The 13454-nt window shown below is 39.5% G+C and overlaps 1 protein-coding gene across 1 annotated transcript; it reads left to right on the plus strand.

Annotated features, from left to right (window-relative positions):
- Nucleotides 1–1303: 1303 nt before the first annotated feature.
- LOC114049880 (microtubule-associated protein 10-like) lies at nucleotides 1304–5628 on the plus strand. The gene has a single exon (XM_027871324.1). The coding sequence runs from the start codon at nucleotides 1304–1306 to the stop codon at nucleotides 4091–4093; it is 2790 nt and encodes a 929-aa protein (XP_027727125.1). The 3' UTR covers nucleotides 4094–5628.
- The last annotated feature ends 7826 nt before the right edge of the window (nucleotides 5629–13454 follow it).

Genomic DNA, 13454 nt, shown 5'->3' on the forward strand with positions numbered 1-13454 from the left:
ACCTACCCTAATCTTTGGTAACAGAATGCCTTTCCTTACAAAGCACAGTACCATATAGTGGAAAAGAAACTGGATTTGGAATCTGGAAATCTGAATTACAACCTTAACCCTGCTGCTTACTACCTGTGACTTTGGACAGGAACTTAATCTCTCTCTGGGTCTGCTTCACAATCTGAAAAACAAGGGAATTGGACTAGATGATATCCACGATCTTGCACATCCATGACCCTGTCATAACTGGCACCTGGGTGGCACTGGAGAGAATACAATCCAGTAAGTCAGAAAGACTCAAGTTCAAATCCTACCTCTGACACTTACTAGCTGTGCGACCCTGAGCAAATCACTTAACAGCTGTCAGCCTCAGTTTCCTCATTTGTAAAATGAGAATAAGAGCACCTACCTCACAGGGTTTTTGTGAGGATCTAAGGGTGTTTACATTTGTTAAAAATCGCTTTTTAAACCTCAAGGCATTACACAAACATTGGAAATTGTTATTATAATATCCCCGTCCCAACAGGCTCTCAAGAGTAGATTCTGGTGAACTTGACCTGCTGCACACCCAAAAAGTCTTAAAAGGTTTGTAGTTTTAAAAAGTCTTTTTCTGTCACTTAAACTGGTGGGTGTCCGGTTTCTCCTCTCAGCACAGCAGCAGTCAGCCTGGGGGAGGGGGGGCTCCCCTTCTCCACCGCCTACTTCCTCTCCCCGCCGCCCAAATCCAGGTTTGAGATAAGTGGTCAGCTCCTCAGAGACGAGTCATGATTTCGAGCCTCTAATTTCATCAAAAAAAGAAAAGAAAAGCCCTGATTACAGGCACCCCAACCTCCCAGGTGTAGCTGGAGAGTCCGGAACGTTCTAGATTTAGAACAGGAAGGGATCTGAGAGGCCATCTACGCCCCGACCCCTTCATTTTACAGGTGAGGAAACTGAGACCCGAGGAGGTTAAGAGAGCTGCTTAGATCACACAAGTAGGTAGGCAGTGACAGAAGTGGAATCTGAACCGGGTTTTCTAGGGGACGATGATTTGGCCACGTTCTCATACAACGCAAGGGAACTCACGGAGCTTTCTAAGAGAAAAACGAGAATGCGAAAAGCCTCACCGACCGCCAGGCCATAACCCGCCAATCTCGCGAGAAGTTAAAAAGTCACGGTGGCCCCGCCCCGCTTCTCTTCTCTCCTCTCATCTTCGTCTTCCTGTATATTTCACGCTCAGCGTCGACTTCCCAAGACTCTCGCGAGATTCTGTAGTTTCTGGGTTCCGCTTCCCCTCTGGCGCGGAGGCGTCTTAATCTCTCAGGGCAACGCGATGGCGACTGTGGGCGAGTCTGGGGCTGAGCGGCTCTTCTCCCTGGAGCTGCTCGTGGACTGGGTGCGCCTGGAAACGCGGCTTCTGCCGCCGCCGCCGCCGTCGGAGGACGAAGAGGACGCCGGGACACCCTCGTCCGGCTCCCTCCGCCTGGCCGTGGCCTTCCGCCTGCTGGACTTCCCCACACTGCTGGTGTACCCTCCGGGAGGCCCTGCCGCTCCTTCGCGCGGGCGCCGGCACGGCTCGTTCGCCTTTGGCCGCGGCAAGTCCTGCCTCTTCCGCTTGGATGCGGCCACCCTGCAGCGCCTGTTGGGCGTCTCGCCGCTCTATGCGCTGCTGCTGACAGTGCCCCCCGGAAGCCCGACCCCGGCCCCGAAGCTCTTGGGCAGCTGTAGCATCTCCCTGGCTCCCGCTGCCCGGGGGCTCATCAGAGTGGGGAAGGGACTCTCTGCCACGGGAGCCTCCCAGGGCCACCGAGGTCTTTATGTTTTGAGAGACCTAATGGGGGAGCAAGTCGGGCAAATTTACCTAGGCTACCGCTTGACCGATTTGGGGAGCACCTTGCTGGGCCATATTCCCCCAAAGACACCCGGGGCCTTCCAGAGGGAGGAGGCTCCTGCTGGAGCTAGGGTTAGTAGAGTGGAGGAAATGAGGGCAAATGAGAGTAGTCCCCCAGCCCCACAGGGAAAACAGCCATTTCCTCCACCTCTCATAAGCTTTGCTCAAGTGGATCCAGACAATTTGGAAGATTTGGAAGAACCAAAGCAGCAGGAAGAAGTGATTGAGATAGTTACCTGTGATAAAACTAAGCCAAAGCAACAGGAATATGTGGTTAAGATAGTTAAAACTCCCAGCAAATGCAACAGGAGCGATATAGATATAGAGTTGACGGACTCCTCCCATTCGGAGACTACAATGTCAAATGAGGTTGGGGAAAGCATTAGTCCAAAAAATCAGGAAGTCACAGAGTTAGAACTTGAAACAAACATAATTTGCCCACCACCTCTCTATTATTCTAATCTGGAGCCAAAAAAGATACCACCAGCTAAGGGCAAATTCGTAACTGTACCTCAGATTAGTATGCTTAGGGAATCTAATGATGTGGTTCAGAAAGAAAAGCTCTTGTGCGCCTTGGTAATGAACCATGATGCCCCATCAGATCAGAGTCAAACTGCAATGGCCCAATCTCAGCCTGACCAAGGTAGACTTTTTGACCAAGATAAACTTGACACAATAAGGCAGCTACCTCTATTAAATGCTTTATTGGTTGAGTTATCTTTATTATATAAGCAGCCCCTTGAAACTGCTACTGGTATACACCCTCACTTATCCTGGTTATACAGGCCTGAGGATGGGAAGGCCCCAGAACCTTCTGACAATGCTACTTGTAAAACTGAAAAAGTGGGAGACAAGTTTTTACCTGTGAAAAAAGAAGAGGTCCTAAGTCCTCCATTAATAAGGAAAGAGGTTAGACACAAGCTCAGAAGAGGTGTATGTTTTGAAAAAAACAGCACTCAAAAAAAAGTGGTTCCAAGAAGAAAGTTGTTTTATGGCCTTACAAATACACTCAAACTCCGTTTGAAGCGGACAAACCCAAACATGTTATTGCTACATGAAAAAAGAGAACAGTATAGAAAAACAAAAACAGAAATGCCAGTTACAGAAAAACTTAAAATTTTGCCATCTAAAGGAAAAAATTCTACGGAGGAGCCTGGAAAGCCACACGCACTTCCCAGTAATCTGTGTTTTGCTTCAGATGTTCTTTTTGCTAAAAACATTAAAACTTTAAAGCAAGATCAGGTGGAATCTGGAGGCCAAAGCTCTACAAAAGAAACTCATATTTCAGGAACTGGAACTGAGAAAGAGAGAAATGTTGAAATCAAAACAAATAAGGAGTCATTTATAGAAACTGTTGGTTTGATAAACTCCATTTTACCAGAAAAAGTCATTCCTACAAATGTTTCAGAAAGATTTAAGAAGGAAGGAAAAGTCCATCTTCTAGATGTTGACACAGAGAATACTAGAATAGAGAATTTTGTCATAGATTTTAGTAATGGAGCAAATGAAACTGTGGGTTGTGATTTTCATCCATCTAATTCAAATGATAGTAAACCAAGTAAAAATAGCCTTTCTGAAAGCATATCAGAATTGAAGTATTCTGATGATTTTACTAGTCCTTGCTATTCTGAAGATTTTTCTACTGCTGATGATACTTTTGGAAGTTCTAGAGTTCGTGATAGTAGTCCTGAACTGGAAGCAGATAACCTCAGTTATTCTTATTTAGATACTGATTGTAAGTCTAGTGAATCTAGAATGTCTAGAAAAAGTCATAGAAGTGAAATTAATTCTGTTCTTACCCCACCATTTTCAGCTGGCTCACCAGTACATTCATTTAAAAAATCTCATCTTTCAAAGTCTCAGGGCAGAAGTCTAGTAGATGGAAATAGTGTCTCCAGCAATGACCTTTCCTTACCTTGCAGTGAAGGGAAGAAAAAACATGATGACCAAAATAACATTCATAATTCTGAAATGAGGAATAATCAAGGTGGTCCTGATCAACTTAATTTAAGAACTGGCCACAAATCTTTAGAAAAGAGCCAGTCATTAAGGACATCTCAAGTGAGTTCTTATTTGCCATCTAATATGTCTGAACTAGAACTTAGCGCTCTGGATAGCATTGCTTCAGATCAGCTTGAAGAAAATGATGAACTTGGCTCACTCGATATTTGCCAACAATACAAAGACATTTGTGAGTTAGTAATAAATAAACTTCCTGGGTATACAGTGTAAGATTGAGGTTTTTTTCATATTTAACTTTTTAAAAACCTAGTATATACAGTTACTAAAATTTTATAACATTTACATTGCTTATTTTTATATGTAAATTATGTGAATGCATTCATTATGGAAATGCAAAATAAAAATTTGCTCATGTGCCATGCTTTTACTGTTCAAAATCAGTATTCCTGTGGAAGCAATTTGGAATAGGTCATGAAACCATTATTAGCCTTTCAAAGCTTTCTGTTCATTTTATGTTTTGTTCTGATAAAGGTACAAATGCTCAAGAAATTGGTGCTGATGACCAATCTAACTAAAGTGGTTTATAGCCAAAGGAGTTGGGGAAAAAAGCAATGTTTTTACTAAGGAGTATTAGGACAATTTTAAATTTTGGGGGGAGTTGTTAATTTATTATGGGGCACCTCTTGTGTTCAACTTGCTATTTTAACCACTCTGAATGATATAAAGATGTAAGACGTCTCTAATTCTAAGGAGTTTGTATCCCAGTAGATGCCATTACAATTTATGTAGAAAATAGGCCTGAGGAAAAGGAGTAGGAATAAGAGTCCTCCTCCAAATGAAAGATAAAGCCACTAAGAAACTTGAGAAAAAGCCACAAATGTTTGTGCTACTAATATAAAAGTGCACAAATGTTTTTAATCTTCTATTTTTGCTTTGTTGATAGAGGGCAAGAAAGCAAGGAACAATGCTGAATGAGGTGCCAGTTGAGAGAATTAGAGGGTAAGACATGTCACGGCTGTGAAGAAAGTTTAGTGAAGGAGACTTTTAACTGTTAAACCACAACCCAGATATATGAATGAGAATGTGGACCTGAATCAGAGAGAATATAAAAGTTAAAGATTTCTTAAACTGTGAAGGAAAAGGATTAATGATGAAGTTTTAAAAACAAATAAAACAAGATCCTAAATTGTAATTTTGTGACTAAATTGTGTGCCATACCTATATATTTTGAATAGAGACAGAAATGAGTATTAAGCAATTTTAATGAAGTGAGGGTGTTAGCATTTAGTCTTATATCTCTTTTCCTGCAGATAGGAAAAGAAGTGTTCATCTCTTCAACTCTTAGTCCTGTCCTCAATAATTTCTTTTCTGTTATCTTAGTATTGTTTATAATAAGATGACTTTGGAGTTAGAGTACTTAGATTTGAATCTGTGGTTTATTGTCTACTTATGTGACCTTGGACAAGTCACATAACCTCTATGGGTCACAGTATCCTTATTTGAAAAATGAAGCAATTGCACTAGATGGCTTCAGAGGTCCCATAAGGATTCTCTAACTTAACTTTCCCTTTTTATATGGAAGGGAACTATTAAGGGCTACTGTCTCCAAATAACTAAATTTAAAAAGCAAAACCAAAACAATTAGTGAATAACACATTGCATAATTAAGTAGTAGTGTGTACAGAATGCATTCTGTAGTATTTTGTCAAAACTGGGGAGTTGGTAGGGAAGACGTTTTAGGAAGGGGTAGAATGTGAGCTTTGCCTTAATGATTAGGATTTGTGTTGATGTTTGGGGGGGGGGGGGGGGGGGGGGGGGAATCCCAGGGGAAGGGGTTGGGGGGGGGGGGGGGGGGGGGGGGGAGTGGGAGGAGGAAATCCCAGGAGAAAGAGTTCAGTGGGAATGGTGGCATGGAAGTGTGAATGATCCAAGTGATTCATATAATAGGAGAATAGTAGTAAGTTCCCTGTTGGAAAATAATGGGAAATAAAGTTGGTTAGGTAAGATACATCAGCTCAAGCTGTTGATGCTTATCATCCGTGTGGGGAGGTGGACTTGAAAAACAGACCATGTCCAGTAGCCCTCAGATGAATGAAGCATCTTTCTTCATTGGTTGTTCCACTCTCCATATCCCTTTGGTACTCACCTATGGAATTATTTCCCATGCTTCTTGAGCTCAACACTTAACAAAATTTGTTGGTACTCTGATCTGATCTTGGCACCTGACACAATGTTCCCTCAACTGTGTTGTGTGGACAGAGACAAGGTTTTGTGCTTGTAACTTGGTGAAATAGAGAGTTACTGTAGGTTGTTGACCACAGGAGTAGCTAAAAGTGGTATTGAAGAATAATTTGACCATGATAAAATATTAAAAGTAGGTGAGAGAAACAAATTTTACTGATAAAATACTGATTTTAAAATATGAAATAGTTTTCACTTTCATGGTGTTTGTTTTCTTCCAAAAACAGTGTATTATTCTCAAAAATAATTAAATGTCAACTAATAGACACAGAAATACACAAATATAATTCAACAAGCTTTTATCAAGTTCCTACTATGTATGTATAATAAATACCATTCAGATTAGTGTTCAAGTGGCCTTGTGAATATTTTCTTAAAATTTTTTTTAAAAAGATATTCTGAGTTTAACAAACACAATAGAATGATTTCCGTAAATATATCAGATAATAAATTAATTATACATGAAACCATAAATCTCTGCTTTATTTAAAAATGTATAATAAATGCAATGTTAATTTCAAAGAAAACTTGTTCATCTGTTTCCTTCTGAATTTTTTTGTTTCTTGTTCATTTTTAGGAATGCTTCAGTCTCTGTTTTCTTTTATAATGGAATGAGGAAAGGGAAACAGTAATCTTGCTGGCCCCTCTCCCTCCTGACTACTATCCAAAATTGGAAGGGGAAAAAAAGCCCTCCTAAGTACAGGCAAGCAAAAGAAATCCTAAATATTGGCAGTGTTCAAAAATATACAACTCGTTCTGAACCTTGAGACCTTGACCCATGTTGGACAAATAAACATATTGACTACGCCATTTCTTAGTAAAGAGACACAGGAGGGCTTGTAGCACCTCTCTCACTAGCAGGTTTGCTTTTGTTCTGATCAGACAGGAAGACAAGAATGGAGTCATAATAAGGGGTTGAATAAGCTTACTTTATTCTAGTCTAGTCTTCTCAAAGGGAGTTTGCTGACAATGGGAGCATCAAGGGAGGGCAACTACCCCTCATCTCAGTGGAGTCAATCTAGACCAGCACAACTTGTGCACTCTCCTAAATCCCCTCAAGCCTCAATGGGGGCCAGTTGAGGCAAACACACATATTCCCCCTTCTAAGCCTTGATGGGGGCTGATCAAGGCACACACAGCATTTCAGCTTGCACATTCACCCCTATGGGGGTCCCCAGTCATTGACCAGTGTCCACTTGCTTTATAGGGCAACAGACAAAGAAGGCACATTGCTAGCAATAGCCTCACACTTTTACATCACTTCATCCCTTTATCTACTGTTACTCTGCAGTAGAAACTGTCTTGAACCATCATTGTGGGAACTCATATCTAACACCTGGGAAGTAGAGATTGTTACAGCTGTGGATACTGGGAAGAAAACTCTAAGAAAGAATAACAAAAGATCCACTTTGCATGCACTAAAATTCACCTTCCTTACAACCTGTCAGTAGTTAAAAAGCATGATTCATCATTAGTCCTCCAGAATTGGTCGTTTCATTGAGCAGATTTCTAAAGTATTTCAGAGATATTTTTCTTTACAATGCTTTTATATAAGTAGTTTTTTGCTTTCTACTCACTTCACTATATCAGTTCATACAAGTATTAATTTCAGAGCCTGCAGGTATCATTGTAGAGAATGCAGGTAACCAGCAGTCTTTCTCACTATCTTTTCCTCCTTAATCCCCTTTATCTCTGGAGATATAAGCAACCATACCACATCACAATAATGAGCTCATTTTAAGACTAGGAGCAATAAAACCTCAAGTCCAGCACATTCCCTCCTCTACTGCTTTAGGGAATTCAATTTAGCAGAAAAGTTAAGCATACAATTACAATTGCTCAGAACCCTCAATTAGGAAAATTCCCAATATTTAGGCCAGGGTTTGGCTCTCTGCCTAACCCCTCACATCTATCTCTGTAGCTATGGCAAAATTTATTTTATCAAAAAAGAGCAGAATATTTTACAGTGCCTGTTAATAGGTATCCAGAGGGAAAGAACAGACCTTTCCTTGTAACTTCTTACAGTTTTTAAGAAGGTGTGTATAGCTGGTGACATCAATCTGAGTCTTCTGCCCAGACATGCCTGTAGGGCCGGTGACTGTCTTGAGCCCTCTGCTCTTTTCTATAGCTCCTTCCTATTGCCTTTCTATTGCCCTATTCTTTCTGACTCTGTTTTTGAGGGTCCCCATTCCACTATCTGTTGCCTGAAACCCAAATTCTCAACTCTTTAACTCGCTTGCTAGTTTTATGTAAACCTGAAAGTGTTGAGGTCAGATTCAGGAGAGTGGGGTTCAGGTGTGAAAGAATTGACTTAGACCTCTGTAGCCATTGGTGATGAGTTCAGGGTGGACCCCAAGAATGTTGAAGTGCTAACTGAAATGATGAGAAATAGATGTGTGGATCCCAATGTCCTGAAAGAATTCACTCAGAGAGTGTCCAAGTTAAAGAAAGGCATTTTTTGAGGTGGTGTACCCAAGGGGGCCTGCTCCCCGTGAAGCAGAACCTCAATGGCTCTACTCCACATGAGAGACAGAGTATAGGCTGGAGTAGGGGGAGCAGGGCAGCCCCTGCTTCCTGCAGGAGGCAAAAGCGATGAGCCAGGTCAAAGGTATGGTTTAAATACAATTTTATGGAATGGGGGGACAGGGACAAGAGAGTGGGAGGAGCAAGCATGGTTCAAAAATGCCTGGGATATCAGGTAGTCCAGAGGTGATAAGCAAAGACAAGGAAGGGGAGGGAAAGAGTTGTTCAGGAATTGAGGGTGCTTAGTGAAAGCACACAGATAAGTCCACAGTGGGGTCTTCATTGCATAGTCTTCTTTGATCACTTTTCCATTTGGTCACATCTAGCATCTTATCTCCTGTCTCACTATTGCTTGCTCCTCTGCAATTTGTATTTAGGGAATTGTCCAGGCCTCATTCATACTAAGTTCATCATTCCAATTTATTGATTCAGAGGCGTTCTCACTTCCCAGCCACATCTATACTACTGCCCTTGGTTAGCTTTTGCCTTATCTTGCCAGACTGTAAACCTCTAGGCCACTTCTAAGCCTAAAAAGAATATCATACCTTCCCTATACTATCCCCTACCCTCTACCCTACTTCCGGCTTTCCTTGATGAGTTGTCTTCCTCCCTTAGGTTGTAAACTCCTTAAAGAGCCCCTTTCCCTGACCTGACCCAGGTCAGGTCAGAACTGCCTGACTGTTGACTTGACTTGGGTGAGACAGGAATCATCAACTCTCTTCTTTCATATGAGGAGCACCACCAGGCCTTAGCATCTGCCTTGCTTCTGCCCTCCAGATCCCTGTGCTCTCATCAAACCCATCAATGTAACCTAATGATCTCTAAGCCTAGCCATTCACCTCCACCATGGCCCCCTAGGACTTCCAGAACTCGCCAGTCACTCTACAGCCAAGTCTTTTTTTTTTTTTTAATATGTTGTCTCCCTCTATTAGAATGTGAGCTTGAGAAAAGTGACTTTTACTTTTTCTGTCCTCAGTGCTTAGCATGGTTCTTGGCACATAGTGAGTGCTTAATAAATGATTTTTCATTCATTTATTTATCCTAAATTCTGGCATGTATATTAATATTTTGTCTAAGAATAAAGAAAAAATAAGTATTAGAATCTGAAATATAAGAAGGGATATAAACCTGCAATAAATGATGGATAGTCTGCTGATGTGCCTTTCTGACACTTAGCAAGACTTCTCTTTGGACAACTTAGAAAAGGTATCACTAGACCTTTACTTAAAGGCTTTTTTGCATGGTAAGACCTGTCAGAATCCTCAGCAGCCTTAAATAACCCAGGTCCATTGCCTGGGTTGATGAGTCTTCATGTCTCAGTAGATTATACTCCATTCTGTCTCCAGACACTAAACCTAGTCATACCCAAGGTGGCCCCTCAGGAGAATCATAGACAACAGATAAAAAGTGAATGGGACTTTAGCTTTACTGAAAAAAACTTTAAATTATTAATTTTTACACCTAAATAAGCATGATTTGACTTTGTATGTAGCTCATGGTCAAACATCTCTAGAACACTACAAATCCAGCAATATGTGCCTGTTACCATCCTTTACTGTTATCTTTTGAAGTGATCTCTGCTTGCTCCAAAAGTATTTCTGTAGATTTTTTTTAAACCTATTTACCATGTGCTTTGAGAATATTAATCATCTTTTTCCTTTTTTTGGCAAGGAATTTAATTTGGTTGGTTCTTGTACGACAGACATGCAGAATCTCTTGCTGAGGCCATACCAACACTAATTAGCTTACTAAGCCTATCCATCTCTTATTTTCTCCTAGCATGATCTTCAAGAACCTACTGTCACCTCTACATGATATATATATATATATATGCATACATGCACATACATATATGTATGTTTATATATGTATATATACATGCATGTATTTCTCACATATGAACATATGTATATATATTAAGGAAGAATATAGGAATTATAACTGTGATTTCATTCATATAGGGACTTTCTCTGCAACCTACAATCTTAGAGAGTTATCCAGAGCACTAAGAGGTTAAGCATCTTGCTCAGGGTCACATATCCAGTATTTGACACAGGATTTGAAAGAACTAGGTGGTACAGTGGATACAGTGCTGGGCCTGGAATTACTAAGACCCGCATTCAAAAGCTCTATGACCCCGGCTAGGTCACTAAACTTCTATTTGCCTCATTTTCCTCAGCTGTAAAAATGAGATCATAATAACACCTACCTCACAGGATTGTTGTGAGGATCAAATATAAAATGATGCGATATTCTAATAAAATCATGTTATAATGATGTAATATAATGATTATTATAATTATATTATATAAACATAACATAATGATACAGTATACTGTTTTTGAAGTACTTAGCACAGAACATTGCAGCAAGGTGGCATAGCGGATGGAATGCTGGGTCTGGAGTCAGGAAGACCTGAATTCAAATCTAACCTCAGATACTAGTTGTGTGGCCCTAAGCAAGTCACTTAACCGTATTTCTCAGTTTCTTCATCTGTAAAATAAACTAGATAAGAAAATGGCAAACTATTCCAGTATCTTTGCCAAGAAACCTAATGGGGTCACACAGAGTTAGATATGACTGAAATGACTGAACAACAAGTGCTTATTCCCTTCCTCCTTTTGTTCTTGGTTTTGAGACCAGCTCTTTATCTAATATGATACACTTTCTTTCAATAGATACATAGAAGAAAAAATGTATGTGCGTATATAAAGGAATCTTGTATAATCTTGGTATGTACATGGAGATGCTGTTGGAGAAGAACCTTTTACATTAAGATATGTATATAATTACTTATGCCTCACTATAGAGGGATTCCTTCAATTTGGACTGTGCTGGACAACCTTTATGATAGTGGCAAACGCTTTTGATGAGCATGTATTGTATATTCTCATTTCATTCCTGATTTGAGAATAAAGAGTCATTAAACAATAGGTCAACTAGCATCTGTATCACTACATCTTTAAATCAGTGTATTGTGATTGTATGGAAAATACCTTGTTAGAGAGTTTTCAAGGCAATATTTTGTTCTACCTAATCAGAATTTTTTTTCTAGCAAACAAACAACAAGCACCCAACAGATTTTTCCAACTTCAACTGTGGCAGAAAAATACATCTACCATCTAACTGAGTAGTTAGACTTATAATAAAAATAGTCTCCATTAGGATTTTTAAAAAATGTTCCAAAGGCAGTTAACAGTGAGAATTTGAAGACGTTTATTAGGTCCAACTCAGCAGAAAATGTGTAGTATGTATATATGTAGTACATAATGTAGTAATATATATGGAGTTAAGTGTTTAGTGGAGATATATTCTTAAAAATACAGTTGAATTTATGTAAGACCAAGATAATTAGTACTACTAGTAGTGATAAAATTGGCTTCCCTATCTCACCCAGCAATGAGTATTGCTTAATTTTTTTTTATTTAGTGGTGAATGACCATATAAAAATGTATTGACTAAATCAAGTGCTATTTTCATGTATTAGTCACATTAAATTTAAATAAAAATATACTAAGGGAGAAGTAGGGAATAATTTAAATTATATTATTTTGGCAAGGGAGATTTATGCACCTTTCAGCAAAACTGTCCATAGGACCTTATTTCCTAGCTATTCTAATTTCCATGTGTCAATCTAGTGTTGCTAACTTTTGAATAAGATACTAAAAAGTATCCCCCAAAACCCCATTAATTCCTTTACAATTGGAAGGGTCTGTCAGTAAATGCTATGGTGTCTAAAATTCATTGCTGGCATTTTTAATTTAAAATTCCAGGAAACTTAGAAACTTCTGGACAGACTATTTGAACTTAAGGAGAAAGAAGTAGTTTATCTTCTGGGAAAACCCAAGAGCTACTGCATGATTCTTGTTAACAAAGATATCTACATCCTTTATATTATATTCTCTAGATCCTCTGCTAATTGGGTGAGGAAGGAGGAATTCCCTCCCTCCATTCCTTTTAGAATTATTACATAACAAACATATTATATAACATAACAAATATGTTATAATGTACAGTCTCCAAGGAATTAATATTACAAATAACCCAAACAGCTAACGAACAGTATGCGCTTGGTGTAAATGGGCTTTAGAATATTTCCATTGATGATTTACATGCTCAATATATCTTCCTATTGAGAAAATCAATTTTTGTGTGAGCATATGTAATTTTTTCAGATGATATTCTCAAGTCCTAATATGATGCTATTGTTGGAAGACTTTCTCTAATTCTAGGACATGAAAGAGATAAATCAGTTTGGTCATTCAATATGCATTTATTAACCTTACTAAGTTTTAGATAATCTGGTCTTTAACTTTTATCCCCACAAAATACTGAGGAAAAAAGAAAACCCTGAATTTATGGAAGTTGAGAATTTCTTTCACTAGTAATTATTTGACTAATATTGGAAGTAAGCATGCATCCTGAAGATGGTGGTCTATGTAGAAAAGGTACCAGTGGAATACAGAGTGAAGCACAGGAGCATGAAAGGGGGAAAGGAATAGTCATTTATTAAACATCTACTATCTACCAGTCACTGTGCTAAGCACTTTTACAAATATTGTCTCATTTGATCTTCACAACAACACTGGGAGAATGTTGCTGTTATTATCTGTACTTTATAGTTGAGGAAATTGAGGCAAACCAGTTAAATGACTTGCCCAGGGTCACACAGCTAATGAGTGTCTGAAGCTGGCTTTGAACTTGAGTCTTCTTGCCTCCAGGCCCAGTGTTCTACTATGCCACCTAGCTCCATGGAAGTGAACTGTTGACAGTGGCATACCAGGCTTATTATCTGACCTATAAGGAAATGTGCTGTTGCTGTATCTTCCACTTTCTTTGAAGATGTTGAGTTCATAAGTTCTGTGTG

Source organism: Vombatus ursinus, unplaced genomic scaffold (genome assembly GCF_900497805.2).
Source record: "Vombatus ursinus unplaced genomic scaffold, bare-nosed wombat genome assembly UNPS02014798.1, whole genome shotgun sequence".
Classification (NCBI taxonomy): domain Eukaryota; kingdom Metazoa; phylum Chordata; class Mammalia; order Diprotodontia; family Vombatidae; genus Vombatus; species Vombatus ursinus.

Coding starts and splice junctions, on each gene's coding strand:
- LOC114049880 (XM_027871324.1), top strand. CDS start 1,304: ATGGCGACTGTGGGCGAGTCTGGGGCTGAGCGGCTCTTCTCCCTGGAG.